The sequence below is a fragment of the Nomascus leucogenys genome, chromosome 6 (assembly GCF_006542625.1).
Source record: "Nomascus leucogenys isolate Asia chromosome 6, Asia_NLE_v1, whole genome shotgun sequence".
NCBI classification, from domain to species: Eukaryota; Metazoa; Chordata; class Mammalia; order Primates; family Hylobatidae; genus Nomascus; species Nomascus leucogenys.
Window position 1 is genome coordinate 62,929,037 of NC_044386.1, and position 18,625 is coordinate 62,947,661.

General features: G+C 38.1%; 1 protein-coding gene across 1 annotated transcript in view; it reads right to left on the bottom strand.

The window, feature by feature from the left end:
• FAM98B (family with sequence similarity 98 member B) overlaps nucleotides 1-17,364 on the bottom strand; it is a 32,858-nt gene extending 15,494 nt beyond the window's left edge. The window contains 4 exon segments of the mRNA XM_003272818.4: nucleotides 880-1,058; nucleotides 6,149-6,283; nucleotides 7,374-7,519; nucleotides 17,265-17,364. Of these exon segments, the coding sequence (XP_003272866.2) occupies nucleotides 880-1,058; nucleotides 6,149-6,283; nucleotides 7,374-7,519; nucleotides 17,265-17,335 (531 nt within the window). The 5' untranslated portion in view covers nucleotides 17,336-17,364.
• Between the last annotated feature and the right edge of the window lie 1,261 nt (nucleotides 17,365-18,625).

The window sequence follows — 18,625 nt, forward strand, 5'->3', positions numbered from 1 at the left end:
TATTCTGTTTTTATCTTAATGATACTATAATTCTCTTACATTAAGACAAACCTTATTTTTCAGTTCCTATATTATTAACGCAAAAGAGATCTTTACTGAACAAGGATTTAAGGCACTGTGTCTAAAAATGGAGTTATGTACTTATTCTTGAAGGTTAGGCAAGAATTTTATTTTCCTTTAAAATGAATCCTGTATTCTTCCCCTAGAGGACTGCATATTTAACAAATGAAACCCAGGAACTAGGCCAGAATTTGGTCTGTGAGAGTAGCATCCTCTCTAATATATGGCTTGACAGGGAACAAGAGTTGTTTAGTAACTGCAAAAAAAAAAAATGCCAAAGTACATAAGGTACATAGTTTGTAGTTGTTTTTAACTACCCCCATCAGGGTACTAATTAATACATTCTTCCATTCATTATATAATGCACTTACTCTTACTAAACATTTATCCACCAAAAACTGTGCATGCTCACTGCCAAAGAAACCACTCTGCAATTCTATTAACATCCACTTTTTAAAAAGTTTAGTTTCCTTTGACTTTGTAGGATAACTCTACTTCTACTTCTTTCTTTCTTTCTTATACTACATTACAACCCTGGTTAAGAAAGTGATCCTTAAATTTGCTAAGTGATTTCTATCACGGTAAACTCTGGCATAGCTGAAGGCCAGTAACTCATTAAGATTTGATTCCTGAATATTAGCTATTGACAGATTAGGTCACATGCCTGTTAAGTCTGAATCCAAAACTGGGTTTATATGAAGATAAACTCTTGAAATAAAATGTATACCTCATAATTATAGGGAATAATTTCATTTTTAATATAGCACTTACATGTTAGCATTCAGTTGAATTTTCGGGAAAATAAAACAAAGATAATACCTTTGATTCCACTTGGTTTAGCATATGCGGAATGTCAGAAGTTGTTGACTTGGGTATACCAAGTGTATCAAACATAGCTTGAACTTCCTGATAAATTTCACTATTTTTATCTAATTGAGAATTTTTATGTTTCTTGTTCTGTAATATCTGTGAAGCTTGAAGTTCTGTACTTAAAAATACTACAATAAAGAGAAAATAAATAATGTTAATACAAGTATAAGAATTTCTTAAAATATTTCACTGAAATTATTTATTCACTTAAAACAAGTATCAATTAATACCAATAATGCCAACTTACAAAGACCCAAAGAACAACACCAACAGTTGTAGAACACTGTACACTTATAAATGAAGTGATTCCCTAGTCCATAGCAAGTATTACATTTTTTTTAATGAAATGAGAAAAAACAACTAACTAAAGTTATATAAAATAGACACTCTATTAAACGCATTTACACTGTACTTTAAATGGTTGGTTCTTTTCACACCGGAGGAGCCCTAGCAGCTCCTACTGGAGTTAAGCAGGCAAAGATACAGGCCCCCACAAAACAGCAGCGTAACTTTCATCTACTTTACCCAGAGAGGTTTAACCTAAGACTTAGTTTGAAACAGATGAATGGGTACAAAAAAAAAGGGCACTACAAGCAAAAAACTAAAATGAATTTATTTAATACTACCAGGAAAAAGAGAAATGGTTTATTTTATTCTCTTTGATTTCACACTAGCTGGTTTCAGTTCGATTTTAATTAACATATTAAATGATGTAGATTGCTATTTCAAAAAGTACATGTTTACCAAGGACCTGTTCTGAGCCAGGAACGGTGTGAACAATGGGGATGCCAAGTCAAGGAAGACATGATGCCTACCCTCAAAGAGTATAAAATCCAGTAGTTGAGACCCACCACCAAATCAACAATTTAAGAATAGATAAGAATGTGTAAGACTCTGATAAATTATTCTGTCTTATATGTACAGAGCATGCAGGTCAGGGAAGAACATATAGTTCTAACTGATCTATAAGCACATAGAGCAATTCGAGTCAGGATAAACCACCCCAAACTGTTTACAAGTCCCTTTACTTTCACCGTTTCATCTAATCCTTTCAATAGCCATATTTAAGAAAATTACTCAAAAATGTTAAATGGTTATAGTCTTGTTTTAAAGAGACTCTTCACTACAGTAGGTAAGACTTTGTTTTTGGCTGGGCGTGGTGGCTCACGCCTATAACCCCAGCACTTTGGGAAGCTGAAGCAGGCAGATCACCTGAGGTTAGGCCAACATGGTGAAACCCCGACTCTACTAAAAGTACAAAAATTAGCCAGGCATGGCAGCACGCGCCTGTAGTCCCAGCTACTAGGGAGGCTGAGGCAGGAGAATTGCTTGAACCCAGAGGCGAAGGTTGCACTGAATCGAGATCACGCCATTGCACTCCAGCCTGGGTGACAAAGCAAGATTCCGTCTCAAAAAATAAATAAATAAATACTTTGTTTTTATTTGTTTAGTTAAAATTAGACACAAACGCCACAGTTTAATATAGCAGTTTTAACTTCAGCTGAGCAAAAATACATCTGAAAAACAATTTAAAAGTACAGGTGCCAGGGTCCCATCCTCTGAGATTCTGAACAGTAGATCTAGAAGTAGGAGTTGGGCATCTGTGTGTGGTTTGTTTTAGACCCAGTGTGATTGCCAAGGTCAGGCAAGATTGAGAGTCACTGGTTTAAAGACTTTTCCATGCAGTCTACACATGACAGTTTAAGAGTCAAGTACCAAAATATTAAGATCAATTATTAAACTTTAAGACCAATATTAAACTTTCCTTATGAGGATTATAGTAAGGTCCTTCTGACTTAAAAACTTCATTAAGACCAGGTATGGTGGCTCAGGCCTGTAATCCCAGTATTTTGGGAGGCTAAGGTAGGAGGACAGCTTGGGCCCAGGAGTTTAAGACCTACCTGGGTAACACGGACCCACCTTTACAAAATTTTTTTTTTTTTTGAGACAGAGTCTCGCTCTGTCACCCAGGCTGGAGTGCAGTGGCGCAATCTCGGCTCACTGCAAGCTCCGCCTCCTGGGTTCACGCCATTCTCCTGCCTCAGCCTCTCCGAGTAGCTGGGACTACAGGCACCCGCCACCACGCCCGGCTAATTTTTTTTTTGTATTTTTAGCAGAGAAGGGGTTTCACCGTGGTCTCGATCTCCTGACCTCGTGATCGGCCCGCCTCGGCCTCCCAAAGTGCTGGGATTACAAGCGTGAGCCACTGCGCCCGGCCTACAAAATATTTTTTAAAAATTAGCTAGGCGTGGTGGTGTACGCCTGTAGTCCCAGTTATGCAGGCTGAGGTGAGAGGATCTCTTGCGCTCCAGAGTTTGAGGGGGGCCAGTGAGCTACAATCGCACCATCACACTCCAGCCTGGGTGACACAGTGAGACCCCATCTCATAATAAAAACTTGATTAAAACAGATTACCAGTTTTTCAAAAATTTATATTTTAGACAGAACCTTGGCTGAAGTCTACCTTTGCTCTATGGAAACATGCTTTCTCTATGTATAGTACAAACAAGAGTTTAGCATTTACGATGCTAATCCAAGCAGATAGTAAGCAGTACAGGGAAAATTAAGCCTTCTTCCTTTTGCAGATCCTTAAATTCCCCCTTCTCAGAGGCAATCACCATTAATTTCTTGGGTATCCTTTTAGGCATGTGTGTGTGTATGTATTCAAGATACCTAGTAGCCATCTGTGTGCTTTTGTTTCTTTTATACAAACAAGAACATGCTATACATGTTCTGTATATTTATTTTGTATTTACCAACATATCTTAGAGATCATTCCACATCAGCACATTTGATTTATCTGCATTCTTCCTATTACCTATCTAGTGACATCACTGCATTAATGTACCATTTCTATTTATCTATATTTATGGACACTCAGGTTTCTGGTCTTTTTGCTACTACAATGTCATAATGAACATGGTTTTCATTTATCTTTGTACACTTGGGGAAATAGATATACATTCAAAGAATTGCCAAGTCAAAAGAATTGCCAAGTCCAAAAGCCAAGTGAATTTTAATGTGACATTGAAAATGTGTCCTCCTAAGAGGCTGTACAAGTTATTCTCCCACCACAGTCTAATGTCTGTAGTACATGAAAAGGCTTACTCCCCCAAACTTCTATTATAATTTTTTGAGTGAAAAATGGTATCCTGTCATAAGTGATATTGTGCATCTTGTCATGCTTAGAAGCAGTTAAAATAATTTTTCTGTAGAATGCATGTTCATGTCTTATGTATTTTACACATTTTCCCAGTGAATTTTTATCTTTTTCCTGTTGATTTATAAAAGCTCTTTACATAGTACAGGATTTGGCCCTTTTAATTTTATACATGTTGCAAACACTTTCAAAAAGAACATGAAGAAGCTTATTATATCAATATGACTAAAACAGTCAAACTGAAGAAAGACTAGATGCTGGTAAGACTGTGAATTGGTATTACCTTTCTGGAGCAAAATATGGCAATATACATCTAGACCAGAGACTATTTTAAATGTTCATAATCTTTGTCTAAGTAAGCCAAAATATAAACAAGGAAATCATTTTAAAATAGAAAAAAATCCAAATACCTCCAAATTTGAAATCTATTACACATAACGTTATGTCAATAGCAGAGCCAATTTAGTTTTTCAAAAAAAAAAGTGATAGGGAAATAAAGAGAAAAACGATACATGAAATGAAGAGGAGGAGGAGAAGGATCTGAAATAGGATCTTAATCTAAGAGTGAGTGTGAGTGTGACAGTGTGTGTGTATGTACACAGAAAACAAAGACACAATATTCTCTGGGGAGTGAGATTATAAATGCTTTTCTTCTTTATGTTTTATGTATTTTCTAAGATTTCTATGATAAGCATGTAATTTTTGCACATATAAAATTTACCATTTTAATCATTTTTAAGTACGCAGTTCTATGACGTCACCATCCATCTTCAGAACTTTTTCGTCTTCCTCACAGAAACTCTGTACCTATTAAACACTAACTCCTCATCACCGCCCTCCTGAGCATGTTATTTTTATAATCAGAAAAAACTATATATTTCTGTTACATTTCTCCTTTATTCCTACTTGTACCAGAAACCTGTATCACTATAATTGCTAAGCTTCTTAGCAGCTAAGGAAAAAGGGAACCATGATGGATTACATAATTCTCATTGACTGATATTAAGGATATGCCAGTTCCTCTAGTCGGTGCTGCTTAGGTTCCTTTCTGTCCCAATATACCTAAGAGTTACTGTGATCTCCCATTACCAGTGGTTCATTAAATCAGTGACTCGCACCAAATGGGAGGAAGATGGAGAATGGTGTATTGGGATGGAGAGAGAGGGCATATAATTTTTATCCCCACTCAACACACACAAGGTAATTTCAATGCCAATACTTTTGTCACCACTAAACACACACACACACACACACACACACACACACACACACTTCATCTCTAATGAAACAAACTTTATTAAAACACTAGCGCCTAGGAGGAATATGTCACATGTAATCTTTTTATAAATGGTATAATCTGAAATAGAAATCTTCAATAATAAAAGGTATTAGAACAATTATTTCAAATACTCATTGTTTGTAGAACTTTAAAAACATTATAAAATTAACCTAAAGTAAAAAAATGATGAAAGGAACGCAACACAAACATGGACCTACTATTTATAGTAATTGTTTGAATACAGTATGACCTATATTCCAAATCCCTCCCTGATGAAACTGGCCACATTTAAAGTGTCCTAAAGGCACAAATTTTATATTTTTTTAAAAAAAGCAACCCTCATTTATCCCTAGTATCCAGAGCAGTTCTTGGTGTAAGAGTAAGTGATCAACAATTATTTTTTTAACAAATTATCATCCAGTGCCTAGTTTCAGAGAGTTTTAAGATTAAATAGGACTTTGGAGATCATCAATTTTAGCTATATAGTCACGAACAATAACAGATAGAATGAGATAAAGAAAAAATTACTAAAGTATTATATAAATCACAAACACAGGACATTCTATATTGGCCAAATAAATCACAAGTGTTAGAAGGTATACTGGTAAAATTTATACTATATTATACAAACATTTCTGATACAGCTTTGTATTTTAAGTAAAATATTAAAAGCTTTTTAATATAAAAAATGTCTAATGCTTCATTAATTAACAAATCTTGACTTGAAAATAATAAAAACCATGTCAAACACATGCATTTAAATGTTCAAGATAACTTACATAGAAGTTTCAAACAGTCCTCCTTCTTTTTTAAACGATCTTTAATATCTCCTGATATGAGTACAGAATACGGACATGCCATTTCTTTTAAAAAGCCACTTATCTCAAGCTGGAAGCTCTCTAGATCATCTCTTCCTTTAAAAAAGAAAAATCATAAAACATTTACTGAGCATTTACCATATAATCCAATACTATAAAATCTACTCGTTTAATTTTACATTCAATTCTAAATTTTCACATTAAATCCTTAAATGTGTGATCACGAAGCTTATGTTAACAACTGAAATAGTAAAAGCATTATTATGGCTATAATTATTAATTCACTTCAGAGCAAATGATCCATTTCTACTGTATTTCTATATATTCAGAAAATAAATGCAACCATCTAATTAACCCTCAGTGCTTATCTTTATTTCATAATGTAATTATGTAGGCAGTCGTGTTATATGTTTAGAATTCAAATTATTTTACTTTGCGTCAAGTGAACTGTTAGATCTGGCTGGGTGCGGTAGCCCACACCTGCAGTTTCAACTACTCAGGAGGGTGGGGTGAGAGGATTGCTTGAGCCCAGGAGTTCAAGTCCAGTCTGTGCAACATAACAAGACCCCATCTCTTAAGAAAAAAAGGATACCTTTCAAACAAAAAGCTACTTTTGTGAATGCACAATTTTTAATTTTTCTTTTTATTATACTATTAATATCCAAAATTCTACCAAAGACCCACAGGACTCCAGTTACTAAGATGGTAATGAACTAAAGAAGCTTTATGAGCTAGTACAGAAGTTTTTAACAGAAGTATTCCTATGTGAATCCATACCCTGAGCTACAAGCTTCAGAACACAAATTAGGAATTATATATATAATATTTTAAGCCTTAATTCAACATGAGCACCATTCAAAAATTAAACTTTTAAATAATCAAATTCAGACCCTACTTTTTCCAAAAAACAATACTAAGGTTTAAGACAGCAGATATCAGAGCTGTCAGGAAGAGAAAAAAATAGCAGATAAATAGTAATTGCTTATAGTTTTATAGCAAATTTAAATATCACTTCTGGATTAATATAAAATTTAATCCAAAAATGTTTACTACCACATACTGAAATTCTTTGGAATATGTGATTTTCCTTTGTACAGTGGGCACATTACTGATAAAACTATAAACCATAAGTTATCAGTTTAGTTTATTATTAAACAGAAAAGTAAATAAAACATAATGGCAATACCAGCAGACGTGATACTTTCTTCCAAGTTGCATAATGATTTTATTTGAGAGCCTAACCAAATACACAGCTCTGAAAACTCAGGTGAAGATAATCCACCCTCTGCCGCCTTCGTAAGGGCTTGCTCTTCTAACAGTGGTCCTTTATACCTAGAAAGGAAGAAATACAAGTTAAAAACTAAATAAGCCAATCAAACTAAAAAACCTCCAACACTCTGTGTCAAGGTCTGCTGCTTGTTTTTGTAAATAAAATGTTATTGGAACACAGCCATTAAATGTATTAATCTACAAATTGGCTATGGCCATTACCACACTACAATGGAAGAGCTAAGTATCTGTAACCGAAAATGATGACTACATGGCCTTCTAAAGAAATGGTTTGCTGATTCCTGCTCTATATAATTAACATTAGGCTTTTTTCCTATGTTTTAATATTATACAGTAAAATTATCTACCAATTTTAAGATAAATACCACAGATATCACAAAGTCAAATACAGCATAAAGTCTAATAGCCTTATATTAATTACAATAAAAATATGGTGAAAAAAGCACAGACACAAATTACAAATTTAAAAAAGCTAAAGTTGAAAAGAATCTATTAGATCATTTTAGTCTAAACCTTTATTTTATTTTATTTCATTTTTTATTTTATTTTATATTTTATTTTTGAGGCAGGGTCTCACTCTGTCACCCTGGTAGGAGTATAGTGACACAATCTTGGCTCACTGCAACCTCTGCCTCCTGGGTTCAAGCGATTCTCATGCCTCAGCCACCAGAGTAGCTAGGATTACAGGTGCTCGCCACCACACCCAGCTAATGTTTGTATTTTTAGTAGAAAGGGGGTTTAGCCATGTTGGCCAGGCTGGTCTCCTGAGCTCAAGCAATCCACCCACCTCGGCCTCTCAAAGTACTGGGATTACAGATGTGAGCCACCATGCCTGGCCTCATTTATTTATAATTTTATACTTTTAAACATTGCTGCAAATTGTATTCCACAAGAATCTTAAATTTTCAAAACACTTTATATACTATCTTAACTGAATTAGATGATCAGTTTTCTACTTTTATTGTTCTTTTTGCAACTGAACTTTTGTTAACATTATAAAGTCATAGATAAGATATTTGATGTGTTTTAATCCATCACAGTTATTCTTTGATACTCAAATTCTTCTATCTCTGGTTTGTAGTAGTCCATTCAGGTAAGCCAATGGAGCCCTTTGTCTTGTCCCCCGTACTCTGAATACTTTCCTTGCTTTCTACAACAACATCTTCCTGCCTTAGACTTGGAATCAGGCATTTCTCCAAGGAGCCCCAATTCTTTTAATGGTATTTAAAGTACATAATCTGCTACCAAAGGTTGGTCACTGTTTCTATGCCTTTTTCAGAGAAACTATATCAGTTTCATATTGCTATTTCCAAATGGAATTTAGAATTGCAGGGGTTTTACTTATTTTGTTTTACATTTTTATCTTCTCTTACAATGACAATTCTTGTTTTAATAACATTTACAAATTCCTAATATATATTAAAATAGGTATAAATTACATATGGCTTCAGAATAGGAAACCCAGCATTACTACTAACAATAAAATTACAGTTTAATTTTTTTATATTTACAATGTATTCCTGTAAGGATATACAGAAAAACAATTCCCATGTGATTAAACCACCTACTCAATGTATCAACAGACATTTGTTTTGTTCAGCTTTCATTTGTAGGGATTTGTTTCTTTTTATTTCATTTTTGTCTTATAATTATGTAAAACATTAATGCAGTTTCAAAGTCTAACTTAAAAAACAAAGTACATCAGAAAAATCTAGTTTGCAATTTTAATCTTGTATCCTCTAGTCTGTTCCCTCCCTCCCCTACAAGTGACCATATTTATTAGTTTGGGGTTGTCCTTCCATCATGTTTTTCAATATAAATATATGCATTTTTGTCTCCTTTTTCAGATAAAAGGTAGCCTACTATGTACTGTTCTAGTCCTTGTTTTAAACACATACATGCTCACACACACATACATTTACATATAGTAGAGATCAGTATTTAGACATAGTATTCGACCACTTTTACAGATATATACTACCCCACTGTCTGGATGCACCATATTTTATTTAATCAGCATCTACTAAAGGACACTTGGATTGTTTCCAGTGTTTTGTTAATATAGTTTGGCAAATTTTTGTCAGTTTTTATCTAGGATAGATTTCTAGAGGTGAGACTGTTGGGTCAAAGGGTAAATAGATACGTAACTTTGCTAGATACTATTAAATTCTCCTGTAGAGGGGTTGTACCATCAAGGTATCGGAGTACCCATTCCCTCATAATTCATCAAAGTTGTCAAAGTTTTGGATTTTTGACCATCTGGTAACTCAGTATAGTTTTATCTACGTTTCTCTTACGAGCAAGACATAGGGCATCTTTGCATATGTTTAAAGGCCACTTGCATTTCTTTTTCTTTGAATTCTCTGGTTATATCAGATGAAGGGTGAGTACAGGTATTTTCAAATCCTCATTTTGTAGGTAAAGAAACCAAGACTTCATGACATTAGGAAACCTGCCTTTATGTAGCAGGCCAGGCACAGTGCTAGGCATATATATATATATTTCATTTAATCTTTACAGCAATGCTTTAAGTTAGCATTATCCTAATTCTGTAGAATCAGAAGATGGCACTAGGATTTAAATCCATGTTTAACCCAAATGCTCCATCGTTAACATAGGTCTTGTTAGACCTCTGTCTACAACTATAAGGAAACTAAGGAAATAATCTGGTCCAATTGATACAGCCAAGTAAAGGCAGAGCTGAGACTAGAACATTATTTCTGCACCAGCTCAAGGCTGGTTCTTCTAAGACTCAGCCTTCCTCTATGTCTTACAATGCCTCTCAATGAGATTTCATAGTAAACATCTTATATCCTCTTACTTGCTTTCATTTCTGCAATAAGGCAATACTCATAAACTCTTGAAGAAATTTAATTCATATTGGTGTAAGTTTTTTTAACTGAAATGTCAATAATAAAAACCAACAAAAACTGATCAAATCACAAAAAATTCTGAATTTGGAAAAAAAATGTAATCTTTAATGCCTTAGCTCATCAGATGAAGTAAAAATAAAAAGAGGAAAAAGTAAATGCATTTAACATACCTGAACATCTAGTAACAATCAAAATCACAATAGTGGCTAACATTTAGAAAGTGCTAACTGTGTGTTGGGTCAGTGCTAAACAATTTATATAAATTGTCTCATTTAGTTGCCACAATACCCTATAAGGTAGATACTATTATTAGCTTCATTTTACAGATGAGGAAGCTCAGGAAGATAAAGGTAAATAATTCATCCAGGATGGCCATAATCATAGCTAACAACTGTCCCGGAACTGAGCCACACAACCTACCTCTATAGCCCCACACTCTTAGCCCGTATTGTTCTGTCACCATCCAGAAATGCATCTAATTGTCTTATGCAATAGAAGTGTCTAAATATATTCTGCTAGATAACTGAATAAGAATATGAAAGCACTTTTCTGGCTAGAACAGTGCTTCTTAAACTTTTATGTGCATAAGAATCTCCTGAGGGCCTTGTTAAAATAAAGATTCTAATTCAGTAGAGCTGGAATGATGTCTGGGATTCTGCATTTCAACTCCCCAGGTGATGATGATGCCGCTAGTCCACAGACCTCTCTTAAGCAGCATAGTACTTATTTTTTTACTTTCATTTAAAAAAAAAACTCTCAATATTTATCATCACTCCTTCTCCTCTTGCAGTACATGAGAAATTAGAGCAGGCATTTAAGAGTCTATTTATGCTACATTTAGCAACTGTTTAGTGTTTACCACATTTATTTCATACTTGCTTTGATTTCCAATGCCATTCTGCGTTTACGGAGAATAACCATGCTCCTAGTTTGTTCTATATATTCTTAGTTAATCATCAAAGTGCTACTGTTATTCCAAACACTGGGAACATCTCCCCTAGGCCTAGGCCCTCCCCCAAAGCCTCATACCCTGGAAGCATAGTTGCTGGTCTGACACTACTTCAAGCTGGGTGATCCAAATCTTCAGTCCATTAGGGCTGCTGGCAACTCTGCTCAACAATACAACCAGGAACTAATTTACTTCCTATTTTCATCAGCCAAGAGATAAAACAGAAGACCCTTTCTTTTCCCATCATTTACCCAATCTATTGTCTTTGCCCCTCATCCAACTCTCCACCTCTCTCTGCTTCCCAAAAATGTCCACTATCTTTCATCCACAACACGGTGGATATTTTGCTATACTGTCCATTTCTTCTCAGAAAGATTATTCCTCTCTTGTTTTCACTCTGGATTCTCCATTTTGGACCCAAACTGAGAAGCCCAGAGCTGCTGCTAGGAGACTGGAGCCAGGGTATCCAGGGGGGCCCATTCCCGGGCGCCCACCCTTGGTACAGGCCACCTCGCTTCCCAGCCCAGGGAGGAAAGGAGAGGGGGTATGTAAACAGTTATGGGAGTTGGGAGTCTCAGGAGTTGCAGCAAGCCCGAGCCCAGGCCCCCCAGCCCAGCCCAGACCGTGGGCTCACTGGTTCTTCCACCCAACTAGCCCGCACCTGTGCAATTAGATGGAGCACAGTTCCATCATCACCCAGGCGCAGGGGAAGACGCCCTGGTGCTCACCAAGCAAGGCCTGGTCTCCAGGTCCTCCTTAAGAAGCCCCGTGGATGTAACATCTTCAAGGCCGTTTTCTGCTATTTTCACACCCAGCATGGATAGTCAAGCTCTTCCACTGAGCTCATGCATATAAGGAGGAAGCCAACACCACTGCTAAGTCGGATCTGCTCCAGTGTCTCCAGTACCAGTTTTATTGGGTCCCAGGGACGTGCCTGCTCCAAGGTGACAGAGGAAGATCAAAGGAGGATCTGTGTGGTCACTGACCTGGATGAAGCCCTTGTGCATCTTTAAGCCCAGCAACAGTGATAGCTTCACAGTGCCTACAAAGATTGAGGAGACCACTCAAGCAGGTTTATGTGCTCAAAAGGGCTCACGTGGAAAGAGACGAATGAGAGAACTCTTTGAATGTGTTCCCTTCACTGCCAACCTGGCCAAGTATGCCAACCCTGTGACGGATCTGCTGGCAGGTGTGGGGTGTTCCGGGCTCACCTATTCCATGAGTCCTGTGGTTCCACCAGGGCTGCTAAGTCAGGAACCTCAGCCGCCTGGGGAGGAACCTGAGGAAAACCCTCATCCTGGACAACTTGCCTGCTTCTTACATCTTCCACCCAGAGAATGCAATGCCTCTGCAGTCCTGGCTTGATGACATGGCATATACTGATCCCGGTCTTTGAGAAGCAGAGCAGAGGACGTCTATACCAGCCTTGGTTAGGTGCGGGCCTCTTAGCCTTCCCTGCTTCCAAGCAGTGGTCATCCCAGTAAGGGTCTTTCCTACACTGTGCCTTTAGGATCACCTGACGGACAGAGTGAAAGCTGGAGCACCTTACCACATGGGCCTGGAAATAGTGAGAAGTGATTGTAAAGAGCTTTGGGACAGCTTAGATGCCAAGTAGGCAAATGCCAGACCAACAATACCCAGAGCTACCTGCTCCTGAGTTGTTGGGTTCCCGAGATGTGTGTGTGAGTGTGTGTTCTGCCATGAACTGTGGCCCCAGCATATAGCGTTTCAGTGGGGGAGAAGCTGAAAGAGTCTTGGTCTTTCAAGTCGTCTCCTCTCCTGTCACCCTAAAAGCCATTGAACTCTACAGGGATGAAGACTATTGAAGACTCCATTGCCAAACCATGGCCTTTCCTCAGTGTTATAAGGCCTATGCCAAGGAAAAAGGAAGGGTATGCCTTTGGGTGCTCCAGGTACACACCTTTCCAAAATCTTTCTCCAGCCAGCTGCTGCAGACAAAAATAAGACATTTGTGGGAAGATGAGGACTTGTTTCCAGGCCAGTACCCCAGTGGGCATCAGATCTTGTGACCCAAAAGCTACGCTTGCCTCTAGCTAAGTGCCTGGCATGGGCCCTTTCTGTGTCTCCCCAAGGTTGGGTACTGAGCTCCCTTCCTCACCATCTAGCCATAGTCTCGAACCTATGGGGAAGGAGGTTTTCTCCCCACCCTGGAAGAGAACAGATTACTGATTTCTGTTCTTTTGACTCTGTTTGAAAATTCTCTTTCTAAAAAAAAAAAAAAAAAAGTAAGATTGTTATTCCTACCATCTCTAGCTTTAATTATTTTTATTTTCACAAATTCCTTAAGGTCAGATAGTAGGGGTTTTGGTCTCCTTTCTTACCAAAATAGCATCATTATCACTGCTCTCCCATTATCTTATAAATATCTCCTGTTTTCTTAAGGCACAAGCCACTCAGATTTGCCACCCATTCACTTGTGGTTTTCATCTATTACCTCTTGGACACCCCCCAACATCCCCTTTGCTCAGTTTTCCTCTCCACCTCTATTCTTGCCATTACACTGAGTTTCTTTAAAGTCTGTATGTATACCCTATCTCACACCCTGAGCTCTCAATTCCAACCTGCACATGTCAGTCAGCCCCCCTTGCACCCTTGCCATTACCTGCAACCACTGCATCTCCAAAATCACTTATCCAAACATGTGGCTCCCTGACCACAACCTCTTATTTATCCTTCCACTTGCTTCTTTGACCACTCACCTATAACTATTCTTTGATATCATCATTACCTCCATTCATTGATCCCTCTGCATTCTGCATATTTACCAACTCTCTCCTATCTTCACATTCTTCTGTATCCAATTTAGATTCTAAGGTGTATCATTTCATTTTGGTGCTCAATAAATACCAACTGAAGAAATTAATATTTTGGGACGTGGTGGCTCACACCTGTAATCCCAACACTTTGGGAAGCCAAGGCAGGAGATCATTTGAGGCCAGGAGTTCAAGACTAGCCCGGGTATCATAACAAGACCCTGTATCCATAAAAAAATTTTAAAAATAAAAGAGAAATGAATCCTTGAATTTTAATATCCAGTCAATCACTAAGTTCAGTAATGTAGTTCTTTCCATATCCACTGCCACTAAGCAACCATCATTTCTTTCCCAGACTATTAACTAAATTCTCCAATCCATTTTCCACCTTGCTGACAGATGTAACTTTCAAACTAGACATCTAATCACTCCTTTTTTATTTAAAATTATTCAATCACATCCCATTGCTGTTATGATCAAGAATAAAATCCACAACACAGCCTAAAAGGGGCTGCATGCCCTGATTTTCACCTAACTCTTGAATCCAATTTCCCACCACTCTGCCCCTCACTCTGTGCCTTCCAGCCACATTAGCCTCCTTCCAGTTCTTCTAATATAGCAAGCTCCTTCACATTTCAAAGTCTTCACATTTTCTTCTCACTGTAAGGATATCTTTGTCCCCCTTTTTTATCCATCCAACCTCAACTACTTAACTTCTATTCACCCTTTCTATTTCAACTCAAATGTCACTTTCTCAGGAGTCTATCACTAACCCGTAAGACTTCTTAGATCCTCCTGTTATATCACCCTGTTCTTTTCCTGAAACATTTATTATAGTTTATAATTATTTTTATGATCATGTCTGTTTCTCCACTAGATTATAAACTCCACAGGGGCAGGAACCAAGTCTATTTTGCTCACCACTGACTCCTCAGAACGAGGTCCAATATATAGTGTGTTCAATAAGTATTTAAAGGAAACTTCTCTCCACAGTAGTGTTTCTCAACCGAGGCTGTGAATCTTTTTAAAAATATGCAGGTCTGTACTGTACCTCTGAAGATTATGATTCGGTCAGTCTATGGTATATATCAGACTGGAACAGTTTTTCACAAGTTCCACACGACTCTGTGTACTTCCAGCATTGAGATCTACTATTCCACAAAATCAGAGACTATCAGAACTGAAAGAGACTTCTAAAATCATCTGCTCCAGCCCTCTCTTTTCACAGATGAGAAAACTGACTGACTCCTAGCCTATCCTGTTTTCACCTGTATCACTAAATTGTCCTTTCACATAGATTTTTCCCTTCAAATGACTCCCACTAATTTATTTTACATGACAAACTGAAGTACCTTTGCTGATATCCTCAAAACCTTACAACAGAAAATGTATTATTCATTATCTACAGGGATATTTGAAAACACAGTGTTCCATTACAACACATATTGTTAAATAACTACCTTTTTCACATCTTATTATCATAAGCGAATTCAAACTTCAAAATGTTGCCCTCATAGTTATTCCAGGAAAAACTAATTTTGGAGTGTGTAAACTGTTTTACTTTCCATGTTGAATAATCTGACTAATTTTCCTTGATAAAAATCAAGATTATAGAAATAAATTTTCTAAAAACACTTACAATATGAACAATAAGTTCAAGAAATGAAGAAAGAAGAAAAAAACTGCCTTTTCCTTTTGCATAAACCATTTATGAGATCCCAATATTCTTACCTGAAGTACTGGGAGCGCAAACTGTTTGGGGCCTAAATAATTCCACTAAGTGTTTTCAGTTCTTGTTTTAGTTCCTTCTTAACCAAGTTAAGTGAGAACTTCCAAGGGACTTCACAGAAGTAAAAATGCCCCCTAAATAATCAATGGCACTGTTCTTTCGTTTGACAAATATGTATTCACGATCTACTAAGTGCAAGACTCCGTAACCCTGGGTCACTGCAAAGTAGGTATTATCAGGGTTCAACTAAAGAAACAATTGATAGGGGGGCAAATGCAGTTTTAGGGAAGATAAAGTGGGGTGTGGGATTGGTTCAAGCTTCATAAGAACACTGCAAAGGCACAGCTTCCCCTATCAAGAAACAGCAGCAGGTAGCAGGGCAAACAAATGTGCAGATGGCTCCAAGCTCTTTATTTAATGTGCACTGTATGACTCAACTATCTGGTCCTATGCTTACTGCCGTGGACTCTCTAAGCTTTTCTTCATTCATTTACTCATTCATTCAACCACTATTTACTGTAAGAGACTCCGTTCTAGCGTGTTGCTGGGAAAACGTCGGTGAATAAAATATGCAAAGCATCAGTTTTCCAGGAGCTGACTTGGGGAGGAGGAGGAATAAAACGAGGGAGAAGGAGAGTTCAAGACACAAATGAATGGGCAGGACATGATAATTTGGGATGGGGAAGACCTGTGTGGAAGAAAACAGGATGAGGTTGAGGGGGAGACTACGAACCACCACACTTGTTAAGTATTAACATTACTCCCACCTGCACCCTGAGTTCTCACAGCACTTACCATCCCGCATTGTAAATACCACTCGGCAACAGACTTGCAGCCTGGGCGACTATGTAAGCCAAGAGTAATCTGAAAACTGTCTTTTTCCCTTGCTTACGGGAAATTTGCAAGCGTAAATATGTGTAAATGAATATACAAGCTAATATACACGTTGACGAACGGATGAAATGGTTGAAAGAACGAACTCACAATAAACTACAACACTTTCACCGATCAAAGTAAAGGCCATTCGCTTCAGAGCCCCAAGTAAGCCACAAGTTGTACATTGTAGAAGACAACAGTCCTCAACGGCAGCTCAGGTTCCAGCACCTCCCTCCGGGCGCCACAACTACGTCAACACAAATATCACCCGCGGGCTCGGGCTCGCCCAGAAAACTGGTGCTAGAAGGGCCGCTCCGCGCCACCCGGCGGATTCCTGCAACAGAGTTTCGAGGCAAGAAGTTTGGAAGAGGGGGCCACGAACCCCAGCTCTCCGGCCCTGCTCCACCCCCCAGATAGATTTCTCTCCCGCCTCCCGCTTAACTCCGTCGGCGCCGGAGGGATCGAGGCAGGGAAAGAGGCCTATACATGGCCGCCCAGGCCCACAGAGGCCCAAGGGAAGTAGGCTAAGCAGCCGGGCCAAGGAGAGGTTGCGTTTTCAGGGAAAAGCGTCTCCAAAAGCACTCACCCCAGCGCCTCCAGTGTGTCCAGCACGTCTCCCTCCATCGTTGGTTCGGGACCCAGCTCCGGCCCTCTCATGGTCCTTTGGCCCAGAGCTGTTCGGCGCTCTAAGTATCCCGCCGGAAACTAGCGTCACCGCGCCAAGGTTCCGGTCCGGGTCTCGCCGGTAACTGCCTAAGAGCACATCTGAAGAAGGGCGCAAAGGTTCCCAGCCCCGAGGCAATGGACACTTGATAATGCCTAAAACTGCTGCGTGTAACGATAATAATTTTTTAAAAGAATAGTAGAAATAATAAATAAATAATAGTAATAAAGAGGTCTCTGTGTTGGGACTTTTCTGTGTGTTCCAATAAATTTGAGCAAATATCGTGGTATCGAGTTGATCTCAACCTATCCGATTCCAGACCTTCTTTTTAATAACAGAAATCTGAAATGAAATTATAATTATCTTCAGCTAAAATTAGTAACTAATATCATATGCCTACACATATAATTTTTAAATCAATATACACGACGATGCGTCAACTTTAAGCAAAAATAAAGTAATTTATAACAAAGTAATATTTTTCTCCTTATGAAATGCAGAAGACCAATGAAGAGATCAGATGCCTGCATCTATCTATGTAGAATCCCCTCAAATGCATATTCAGATGATGTGCTTCATTGCTGACAAAACATCAGTTGTATAAGCAACAAACATACCGCCAGCAGAGTAAGATAGTTGATGTGGTTTTCCAAAATTGTGGTGAATTCTCCATAAAGTTCCAAACAAACAAAACATAATATACCCTCTGTGTACTATCCATGGAGAATTCAATCTCTAACTAAAGGATTTAAAAAATATATTTTAGGGTTCATATGTAAAAGATACTAAGAGTATAAGGTTAGATCATTATTAGCAGGCATGTCACCTACATAAATATTCCAGCACAACTGTTGAAAATCCTGCAAGAAGTATAACCATTGATCCCCTGTATGGACCTGTCCCCTGCATTACAGACTACATAGCATTCGTAGCCCCAGTCCAATAAAGACCAGTAACGCTCTCACCTTCCTAATCATGGTTACAAGCAAAAAGCATACCCATAAATTTGTAAAACACTCAAAGGTAAGCTCTAGTAGTCCACTCTCACATTGCTATAAAGATATACCTGAGACTGGGTAATTTATAAAGAACAGGGGTTTAACTGGCTCATGGTTCCACAGGCTGTACACGAAGCATGATGCTGGCATCTGCTCCACTCCTGGGGAGGCCTCAGGAAATGGACAGTTGTGGCAGAAGGGGAAGGGGGAGTGCAGCTATCACATGGCCGGAGTAGAAGGAAGAGAGAGCACTCGTGCAGTGAGGTGCCACACACTTTTTTTTTT